We start from the raw sequence: 12,076 nt of genomic DNA on the forward strand, positions 1-12,076 counted from the left end.
AAGTGTCTTTCTAGTTGAAAAAGAAACTATTACTTTCAAATTTTGTCAACTGAAAGGCAAAATTATTTTATTATTTTTATATTGTCTTCATTTCATCCTTTCTACTATTTGCCATGGGTTTTGTGACATTTATTCTAAACTACAGGGTGCTCCTTAAAATAAAACTTACTGAAGAAAAGTAAAAGCCACATTGGAAACTAATATCATTTTCCTTTTTGTTTCTTGTAGGGAAGAAAAGTAAACTGAAGATGAGATGTGACTCTTTCCAATGGGAAGGAAGTCAACACAAATCCTCTCTGGAAGGTGGTGGCTATTATTTCTCACAGCACTGCATTTGAATTTTTAAACTTACCTTCTAATTCCTGTCCTAGGCTTATGAAATGGTGTTGGCCACCCAAAAGTAAAATGCAGCCTTCAGATGCCCTGTTGGGAATATTCCCTTTCTCCTCAGCCCTGGCACAGAGGCTGACTTCATTGACATGTGAAGGGGAGATGATACCCTGCATGGTAAGTCAATCATGACACAAATAGTGATGAACTTGCTTATTATTAATTTTTTCTAGACCTCTGATTGTTATTTAATGGGTATAAATGTTTTAAAGATCTGGGTATTTCCAAATTACCTGCCAGAAAAAAAATTTATGAGTTTATATTCTCTCCAACAATTCTTAATATCCTTTCATTGCATCTTCACCAACACTGCCATCATGATTATTTATCTGTGCTAATTTGAAAAGCAAAAGAAAAATTATATTTTTCATACTTAAATTAGCAACCTTCATCCAGAAATATAGAGGTCATATAAACCTAACTCCCACAATTTACACTAGGATTTCATATTCACTTCTTAAAATGTCCCTTCACTTTACTGAGAAGAATAGTCCTAATTGTTAAGACATTTCAACATGCAGAAATATAAATATACATCCTTAAACATCCCTTGCATTGAAAAGTAAACAAGAATACAGTAGGCCCTCCATGAACTTTCACTCAGTTCTTGAAATGCTTTAGGCCAGCAATCAGCTATGAAGTTTAGAAGCTAAGCTTAAAAAAACTGTACCCACCACATCAATATTCAATAAATGGTGGCTAAGTGATAGTTAATAGAAAATGAACTTAAGTTCATGATGGACAGTAATAAAAAGTTAATGCTGATATTTAAAAACATTTTGCCAAAAATGTTATGAAATATTGTTCTTTAATTATATAAGTACTGAAACTATATAAGATGGGTAGTGTTGTAGCCAGTTCTTAAATTTCCCAGGATCAGAAATCCAAAGTCATATTGTCATCTTAGAAGTAACTCTAAGGAAATAAGTAACTGGAGGGAAAGAGAGGAAGAGACAAACATACTAAGAGACAAGTGAAATAAAGTAATTATAAAGAAAGAATGAGTTTCTCTAAGGAATTTAGTGAGCTTTTCGCTGGATTAATGCCTGAATAATAAAGTATTTCTATGTAATACCTTAATCAATAAAGAGAAGGAAAAAAAACTGAAGAAAATGAAAGAACGTATTTCTAGCACCACCTGATAGCATTGTGGTGAAAGTCTCCTTATTTGCAAAGGTTATGAGATGAAAGGAAAAGACTGGGCCATGTCTTTCCTCAGGAGAGAGAAAGAGATGCAACCCATCAATTTAAAACAGAGTACAGACAGCTCCAAAGGAAGATCTTTCCAAAAGGAGAAGTGCTTGAAATTAGTCTGACTTGATTTGTGCTATAAGCATAAAACACATGCTGGATATTTTAGACCTGGTATTTAAAAATGCAAAAGAGCACATTGGTAGTTTTTAAAAGTAATTTCATGTTAAAATGACATTATTTGGAATAAATTGGGTTAAACAATATATATTATTAAAATAATTTCACCAGGAAAAGGAGGGATTGACATGACAATAAAGTAAAACAGCACTCAATTATCCTATATAATAAAGAGCTATGTGCTAATTAGACTGGATGGCAGAAGGATCTTCAGGACGACCAGTGGGCGGGAGGTGGGGGGCAGGGCTGAGAGGCAGCCGGGGCTGCTGTGAGGACCAAGCCCCTTGCACGAATTTCATGCATCGGGCCTCTAGTTTTAAATAAGCTTAAACTTTTAGACATAGGAAAATTATATCCCAGGGTGCAGAGCAAATTTACAGATATGATTTAAAAATCACTAATGGTGTCTTTAAAGAATCTTGGAGAATAAAAGAACATTTTTTAAAAACTGAACAAGGATACCAGTTTAAAGTCCAAAACTTGTTTTTAAAATTTTTCATAAGCCATTTGTTTTATAATTTTTGCCAGAATGTTTCCCAGAAATACAAGGTCATTTTCATCACCTTTGTATTATTTATCTATTTTTAGCTTAGCTATCTTTCTACAATTGTTGATAATAGTAGGTGTTAACCTAGAAAAAGTTTTAAGTGATCTGAAAAACATTTTCTTATGTTCTACATAATATTTTAATCAAAGATGTAGGTAAAACACACAAGAAATTTTATCAAATTTATACGCAATAAAAATAGGAGGGAAGGCTAATATTTGAAAGTATTAAAATCTTAATAGACTGAAACACTTGGTAAAATTTAGTCATTAATGTCTCTCACTTAAAAAAATTAATGACTCAAGCATCAGATGGGACCAATCTGGTTTTAAAGAAATCCTTGTGAACAAACTCTAAGGGCTTTGGTAAAATGATAATACAATAAAAGTATAAAGTTACTGCCAATGTCAACTAAAGTCGACATGACTTTCTAGAGATTACTAGAATACTACTGTGCACTGCATCAAAGTATGAGGAATATTGTGTTTGGTTTTAGTAAGATCACATCTTAGAAAGCATAGAACAATCACAAGAAGGCACCTAGGATGGTGAGCACCCTGGGAAGTATGTCATATTCAGTTGAAGAAACCAAGAGTGCTTAGTGTAAATAGAGAAGGCTCAATGAACACATGTGTACCTTCCTCAAATACATTTTTTAATCTTTATTGTTGAAAGTATTGCATGTGTCCCCTTTTCCCCACATTGACCTCTCCCATCCCCTCCTACTCCCACCCCCCAGGTCTTCAACGCCCTATTGTCTGTGTCTATGGGTTATGCATATACATATATGAATTCATTTGTTGATCTCTTCCCTTCCCCACCCTCCCCTGCCTTTCCTCTGAGGTTTGACAGTCTATTTAATGTTCCTCAAATATTTTTTAAGTGCTACTGTGTAGACTTATTCTGAGCGATCAGTATAATGTGGTTGAAAGAATTCAAATATGCTTAGCACTGCTACTTGTGGCTTTCATACGGCTCAGTCACTACCTCTGTAATTGTTAGAAGAGTAAGAAAGAGAATGCATGTTCAAAATCCTAACAGAGTCTGTGCATATGATGGTCACATAGTGTTAACCTCTCTTCCCTGAGGCAGAAGTAAGACCAACAGGATAAATCAAGATGGCAAAATTACCCAGGAATGTAAGAGAGAACACAGACGTTTATTACAACTTCTAAAAATGAAAGCTGTTTGCCTTTCAGCGAGCACTTTGTCATGGATTATTCCAGCAGAAGCTAGATAACCAACTAGCAAGAAGGTAGAAGAGAGAGAGTCTTACTGCTGATTGAAAGAGAGCTTAGAGAACCCCTTAAGTCTCTTCCTGCTCCAAGATTTAGTGAGTTCAGATCAGTAAGAAAATGTGATTTTGTATATCCATTCTAATCCATGATATCTCTGAGACTAGTGAATATGAGCAATACATTATTCCAAGAAACAGAAGGCTTGACTTGACAGATTTTTTATTTCCTCCAGAGTACAGGAGAAAACATGTGAACATGGAACAGAACTCCCTTAAGTGAATCCTTAGGACATAACACATTGACTCAATCATCCTTTATGCTACAAAAACACTTGGAAAATAAAGACTCAGGAAGGCAGTGGTAGAAATCAAATAGCATCTAATTGGTGAAAAATTCTTAAATGATGAAAGTAATGATAAATCAAAGGCTCCAACAAATAGTATTATAACATCCCAGAATATAAGGAAATGTGTGGCTGTATCCCTTTTCCATGTCTCCTCAGCATCTATCGTTGCTTCCTAGTTTATTTTCTCTATTTTTTAAATCTTCTTTTTATTTTACTTCATTTATCTTGATTTTGTGTAAATGGATGAATGGTGATTTGCCTCAGGTTATGGATAATGATGGGGAGCTGAATATTGCAGATCATACAGGTCAGGTAAGAGTAAAATAACTCTACATATAACTGCCTCTCTGCCCTTCTCATGTCAGTTTATTTGAGAGGGATCACCTCTCCTCTCTTTTCCTCTCTTTTTTTTAAATTACTGCCATGAAATAACACCTTCAACATCTCATTTTCAATGGCCAATTGATGCCATTTTATGACCATACTTGGGAATACATTCAGTTCAGCTCTTGAAGTATGTATATGCTTTATAACTTATTACAAAAAATAAGATAGTCATATAAAAATGAAAAGAACATAATTCTACCTAAGTGATATGATTGAGGGGTATTAGGAAGGCCTCACTTCTTCCCCTCAAATGATGTGTCACACTAGCTATAGTTACTCATTTTATTAATCCAATTAACTTTTTTTCCCTGCAGTAAGGGACATTTTGGACATTATGCTGGAGGTCCTCTAAAGCAGTAAAAAAAAAAAAAAAAAATCTGTAAAGTAGGAGCCGAAAAGCATGGAATCTTGTCCTGACCCTGTCATTCACTGGTTTGGGTTTAACCTCTTCCAGTCTTTAATCTCCTCACATATAAAATAGAAGCCATAATCCTATCATTCCCCAACTGAGTAATTAAGAAAGCCCTTCCCAAAACAAAATACATGTTAGACATAAGGATTAACTTGTTCAAAACTAATCCCTTTCAAAGTGCCCTCCCAAAGAGGAAGTTGCCTCCTGTTAACCTCCATGGAAATGGAGCAACTGTTGCCCAGTGGTTAAGGCAATTACTTTCTCTGTCACATGGCTGATGTAAAGAATCCTGCTATTTGCTTTATCATTTCCTACAACTGCAGCTGCAAAGTTTGAACCACAGCCCCCAATCACACCAGGAGAAGATATGGTGTCCCCTTTTCCCCCAGCCACAAGCTCTGAGCCTGGAAACAGGACTAGAGCCAAGTTTTCTTCATCTTGACATTAAAATAGCATTAAGGGAGAGGTGAGCGCTTCCCTAATGACACAGTTAAAAGAAAACTCACAGTTCAAAGGTTGTGGTGCTCTCTTGGAATGGAGTATCCTAGATCTCTGTGTGCCACTGTAGTTACAATGAGCAAAAGGGACCTGCACACCTGTGACAGGTCTGCAAGTTCCCTCCAGTAAATGCCACTCCAATAAATTTGGTGAGCGTGCCATCTGCTAAAATCTTCACAGGTGCTGGATTTAAGCCTATGCATGTGTTTATTGGATTTCTTTATCCCCGGATAAGAAAACCTGAAAGAGAATGTGAACTCTGAGCACTTAAAATGGGAAAGCAGGAAAAAAAAAAAAGAAAAAGAGATAAAGCAAAGATGTAAGCCCATATTCCAAACTTCATCTAGATTAAACTTTTGCCTAGGCAAGTGATGGCGAACCTTTTGAGCTCGGCGTGTCAGCATTTTGAAAAACCCTAACTTAACTCTGGTGCCGTGTCACAAATAGAAATTTTTTGATATTTGCAACCATAGTAAAACAAAGACTTATATTTTTGATATTTATTTTATATATTTAAATGCCATTTAACAAAGAAAAATCAACCAAAAAAATGAGTTCGCATGTCACCTCTGACACACGTGTCATAGGTTCGCCATCACTGGCCTAGGCCAAAGACTGTATTTCAGAAATTCTTCTCTCTATTCCCCTTTATTCAAAATAGTTAGGCTTTCTGCAAAGCTGAATAAGCCACAAAATCAAAGAACACCAGGAATAAAAAAGATTGCACCCAAAACCTGATTTTCACAAGGCTGCCTATGTTGAAATAGTATCTGTTGGTGCTCCTCTGTTATGAACATTTGAGCACAGCTGATCCTCATTCCCCAGGAAATCCCACAGGTGTGTGTGGAGGGTGGGGATGAAGTGTAGGAAAGGATCACTCAGGAAGCTTGGCAGGTTCTACTAAGTGGCCTTAATACAATCTACAGTGTAACTATCAGGGAAATGATCCTATCATTTATTTTTTTTATTAAATTTACTAGAGGCCCGATGCACGGGGTCCCTAAGCCTGCCCAGTGATCAAGGCTGATCTGTGGGGCGACCAGCAAGGTGATCAGGGGACCCCCGCTGGCACCCACCTTGGACAGCCTGGGGCTGCGGGTTGGGGGCAACTCCTGCATTGAGCATCTGCCCCCTGGTGGTCAGTAAGCATCATAGTGACCGGTTGTTCCATCATTTGGTCGATTTGCATATTAGGCTTTTATTATATAGGACTAGAAGCCCGGTGCATGAATTTCATGCATGGGCGGTCCCTCAGCCTGGCCTGTGCACTCTTGCAATCTGGGACATCCCTCTTGCAATTTGGGACCGCTGGCTTTTAACCACTCACCTGCCTGCGTGCCTGCCTAATCGCCCCTAACCGCTCTGCCTGCCTGCCTGATCACCCCTAACCGCTCTGCCTGCCTACTTGATCACCTCTAACTGCTCGCCTGCCTGCCTGATGGCCCCTAACTGCTTGCCTGTCTGCCTGCTCAGTGCACATCATAGCAACTGGTAGTTCCACTGTTCAGTCAATTTGCATATTAACCTTTTATTATATAGGATTGGGGCAACATTGGTTAATAAGATTTTATAGGTTTCAAGCATACATTTCTATGATACATTATCTGTATATCACATTGTGTGCCCACCACCCAAAGTCAAATCTTCTTCTGTCACCATATATTTGACCCCCTTTACCCTTTACTATCCCCCATCCCTTTTCCCTCTGGGAACCACCATACTGTTGTCTGTGTCTATGAGTTTTTGTTTGTTTTTCTTGTTTGTTCATGTGTTGCTTTCAGCTTTATATCCCACATATAAGTGAAATCATATAGTTCTCAACTTTTTCTGTCTGACTTATTTTGCTTAGCATGGTATTCTCAAGGTCCATCCATGCTTCTCAAATGGCAGTATTTCATCTTTTCTTATGCCTGAGTACTAATCCATTGTCTATATGTATCACATCTTTATCCACTCATCTATTGAAGGACACTTCAGTTGTTTCCATGTCTTGGTCACCATGAATAATGATCATTGAAAACTATAATGGTAAACCCTACAAAGAAGGCAGTTAATACAGAATAAAATGAGCACTCTGGTGTGTTTGATGGGTAAAAAATTGTCTTAAAAGGAAGCTTATTAGAGAGTTGTAATGGTTGTAGTCTGTGAGGGCTGAGGAGTGCCCTCCTATTCATACACACACACATACAAACATGTACTTAGCCTGTCACATGACCAAAATCCCACGAACAAAAAACTTTCCTTGGCATTTTGAAATTAGCTCTATTTATAAAGATTAACAAGGGATAGTTAATAAGCTAGCATCATAATAACATAAAATCCTATATAATAAAAGGCTAATATGCAAATCGACCAAATGGCAGAACAACAGGTTGCTATGATGTGCACTGACCACCAGGGGGTAGACGCTCAATGCAGAAGCTGTCCCCTGGTGGTCAGTGTGCTCCCACAGGGAGAGCGCCGCTCAGCCAGAAGCCAGCAGTGGTGGTGGTAGGAGCCACTCCCACCTCTGCAGCAGTGCTAAGGATATCCAACTGATGGCTTAGGTCCACTCCATCCCCCAAGGCTCCCAGACTGTGAGAGGGTGCAGGCCAGGCTGAGGGACACCCCCCAAGTGCACAAATTTCATGCACCAGGTCTCTAGTAATAACATAAAATTCCTGAATGGTTTTTAATAATTTACATTTCTATAACATTTTATAATTTGTAAACTGCTTTTGTACATATCATTTTATGCAATTCTCATACCATCCTTGCTATGGAGGTATTATTATTCATATTTTACAGAGGAAGTAACATAGTCTCAGAACTTAAGTCTGTCCCTGAGGAAAGACCTGTAATCCCAAAGCCCGTGCTTGGTTATGCCCAAACCCGAGCTGGAGCCCAGAAATCTACACCTTTCAACAGTTCCTCCATAAAATTCTGATAATATCAACGTCTGGAGCCAATGTACCACACCTTCCTACAAAGAGAGAAATCTATATATATAAAAGCCTAAGTGACCAAACAACCAAACGACTGGTCAACCGATCTCTATGATGTGCACTGACCAACACACTCAACACAGGAGCTGCCCTCTGGTGGTCAGTGCACTCCCACAGTGGGAGCGCCACTCAGCTGACTGACGGGTGCCAGCCGTAGGGTTCATGGCTGGCGAGCCTCTCCCACCTCTGCAGCAGCACTACCAAGTGATGATGGCAGGTGTAGCAGGGCCGGGATGGGAGGGAGCAGTGTGGGCGTGGGCTCCTCCCAGCCACCCGCCACTTTATGCACTACTACATCCCTAGTTGGATGTTGGACTGCCGGTTTCAGCCCGGTCTTCGGCCTATCCTGCAGGGACCGAGCCTCTAGTATACTAATAATGGCCTATAAATGGTCACTTAATATAGCCAAATTGTAACTTGCTTAAAGTCACTCTGTAGTTATTTTCACTCCTGGCTATCTCATGCTCCCTCCTTTATGTCACTTACCTGATATCACTGTTTTGTTCGGTATATTTGTCAGTTCTAGTTGTTTTAGGATTGAATTGCCCATGTTAAAGTTTACATCTCATTTTTAAAGTTTATCTTTATTGTTGAAAGCATTACAGATGTCCCCTTTTCTTTCCTCCATTGTACATCTCAAGTTAGCTTTAGCTAGCCACCTATCTGTATTGTATAGACCAATGTTCTTCAGAGTTGGGTGTACCAGGAAACCCAATGAAGGATGCAGAAAGGAAGTATCTGAATTCCTATTTTTATTTTAATTCTAAGAAAGTTTTTGTCAAAATATTTACCAATATTTACTATAGTGATTGATAGTAGTTTGTATACAGTTTAAAAGCAAATAGTCTTATATAAGAGCGTGTACTCAACAACTGTATTGTTGGGGTGCCCAATTGAAAACAGACCCCTTTCCCTATGAGCAGGAAAATGTGCTCACTCTCCTAGGGAAGAATCGGGAGGCAAAATTCTCTTTGTATGTGTAATTTCTGTCGTAATCCTCACAGGATGGAAGAAAATGACCTCAGAGCCCAGTAACATTTCTCACACTGTGAGTGAGTTTATTCTCCTGGGCTTCTCTTGCCGCTGGGAAATACAGATCCTCCTCTTTTCCATATTCTTAGTGACTTACATCCTGACCCTCTTTGGAAACATGGCCATCATGTGTGCAGTGCGCTGGGACCACCGGCTCCACACCCCAATGTACATTCTGCTAGCTAACTTCTCCTTCCTGGAGATCTGCTATGTCAACTCTGATGTGCCCAACATGCTGGCCAACTTCCTCTCCCAGACCAAAACCATCTCCTTTGCGCGATGCCTGCTCCAGTTGTACTTCTTCTTCTCATTGGGCACAACCGAATGCTTATTTCTCTCCATCATGGCCTATGACCGGTTCCTGGCCATCTGCCGCCCCCTGCACTACCCCACCGTCATGACTATTAAGTTCTGCAGCAGCCTGGTTATTTTTTGCTGGGTGTATGGATTCCTCTGGTTTCTGATTCCGGTGATACTAGTCACACAGCTACCATTTTGTGGCCTGAATGTGATTGATGACTTTCTGTGTGACCTGGGTCCTCTGCTGGCCCTGGCTTCAACCTGTGCCCCAATTCCAGGGACTGTTCTGATGTGTGGCACCATGAGCTCCCTCCTCATATTTGCCACCTTTTTCTACATTATTGGCTCCTATACCCTGGTGCTGAGGGCCGTAATCCAAGTCCCCTCTGCTGCTGGCCGGAAGAAGGCCTTCTCCACCTGCTCCTCACACCTGGCCGTTGTGTTTTTATTCTATGGTTCTGTGATGATGACATATGTAAGCCCAGGGACAGGACAAGCAGAGAGCATGCAGAAGTTCACAACTTTGTTCTACTCAGTTTTGACCCCTTTTTTCAACCCCATGATCTACAGCCTTCGGAATAAAGAAATGAAGGATGCCCTGAAGAAAGTTCTAAGAGGTTCCTAAAATTGATCTGTGACTTAGTGACTTATTCCCCAATGAATTCAAAGTGTGAGTCTCCTGTCAGTGAACTTAAGAAACTGGAAAATAGGTGTGAACTTTTTGAAGGAGCCATTTCAAAATCCTAAGTGCCAGGACACTAATGAAGTCTTTCCTTGGGCAGAATTAATTGCCTCTCCCATAGTACACTACTCATACTTCTACTTAACATGTCCTTTCTTCTTTCTTGTGTTATAGTTAGCTGTTCACAAATCCGTCTCCTCATGCCTCCCCATCCTTATTAGACTGTGAATTTCTTAAGAGCAGAGACTATGCTTTATTTATTTCTATATTCCCAGAACCTAGCACAAAAATGTCAATAATGTCAATTTAAATAAAAATATATATACTGTTCATATTTCCTCATTAGACTATCATTCCTGACATTCAGGACACTATATAAAGAAACTATGCAAATTCTGCAACAATCTGTATTTTATATGTCCTATGGATTAAATGAAAAGAACTTTCTTAGAAAAATGTGAGATTGGCCTGAATTGGTTGGACTAATCATTACATGATAATCCAATCAATGGAAAAGTCTCACCAGATGAAAATTAATGTCTAAGAAATTACCTGCTTCCTGCCCTTCACCAGTCCCTTTTACCTAATAAGGTAACTACTTTATTTCATTTTCTTCTTACTAACCATACTTCCACTATTGCATATTTTAAAACATATTATGCAACCCTTATCACTGAAATATGGTTTGGGGATCATTAGCCAGGCATCACTAGGAAATATTTATTTATTTATTTTTATTGAAAACTATTTTTCTTCATTTTTTAAATTTTATTTTTCAATTACAGTTTACATTCATAATTACACAGCATGATCAAGTGAGATCTAGCTCTGGGATAAAATGTGGTTTCAACATATGTAAGTTAATAATTATGATCCTTCACATTGACATACTGAAGAAGAAAAATCATATAGTCCTCTCAGTAAATGCAGAAAAGTATTTGACAGAAAATTTAATCATGCATGAGTTTTAAAATACTTCCAACAAATTAGGTATAGCAGAAACATACCTCAACGTAATAAAGGCCATATGAGATAAACCCACAGCTAACATCATACTCAAAGGTGAAAGCTGGGAGCTCTTCCTTTATATTCAGGAACAAGACAAGAGTGTTAATTCAACTCTAGAGGCCCAATGCACAGATTCGTGCACTGGTGGGGTCCCTCGGCCTGGCCTGTGGGCATTGGGCTGAAACCAGCTCTCCGAATCCCCTGAGGGGTCCCAGATTGTGAGAGGGTGGCTTGCAGGTGATACACCCTGGAATCGGGCTCCCTCCTCTTTGGTTCTGGGTGCATCACCCAAGAACCACAGCTGCCAAGTCACCACAGTTCGGCAGCTCCTGCGTTGTGGTCAGTGGACTGCATAGCTACCAGTCAGAGTGTCTGCCCCCTGGTGGTCATTGCTCATTATAGCTACTGGTCCAACGGTCGCTTAGGCATATATATATATGTATATAATTGCTCTGGCTAGGACTATTACTGGAAGTCCTAGCCAGAGCAATTAAACAAGAAGAAGAGATAAAAAGCATCCAAATTTGAAAGAAATAAAACTGTATTGGTTGCAGATGACATGATCTTACATAAATAAATAAATAAATAAATAAATACAATTTTTAAAAACATCCTAAATACTCCACCAAAAAAACTGTTAGAACTAAAAAACTATTTCAATAAGGTTCAGTAATACAAAATCAATATACAAAAATCAGTTGTGTTTTTATACACTAACAGCATACTACCCAAAAAAAGAAATTACAAAACAATCCCATTTACAATAGCATAATAAAAAATACATAGGAGTAAATTTAACCAAGAAAGTGAAAATCTGTACACTAAAAATGATGAAACATTGATGAAAGAAACTGAATAAGAGGCAAAAAATGGAAACATAT

The 12,076-nt window shown here is 38.8% G+C and overlaps 1 protein-coding gene across 1 annotated transcript; it reads left to right on the top strand.

Annotated features, from left to right (window-relative positions):
* Nucleotides 1-9,152: 9,152 nt before the first annotated feature.
* LOC132222181 (olfactory receptor 11H6-like) lies at nucleotides 9,153-10,130 on the top strand. Its single transcript, XM_059677117.1, has one exon. It carries the CDS (start codon nucleotides 9,189-9,191, stop codon nucleotides 10,128-10,130), a length of 942 nt encoding a protein of 313 aa, XP_059533100.1. The 5' UTR covers nucleotides 9,153-9,188.
* Nucleotides 10,131-12,076: the final 1,946 nt, after the last annotated feature.

Source organism: Myotis daubentonii, chromosome 1 (assembly GCF_963259705.1).
Source record: "Myotis daubentonii chromosome 1, mMyoDau2.1, whole genome shotgun sequence".
NCBI lineage: Eukaryota > Metazoa > Chordata > Mammalia > Chiroptera > Vespertilionidae > Myotis > Myotis daubentonii.

Bases quoted from the DNA above. Each gene is read 5' to 3' on its own strand.
- LOC132222181 (XM_059677117.1), top strand. From the start codon at position 9,189: ATGACCTCAGAGCCCAGTAACATTTCTCACACTGTGAGTGAGTTTATT.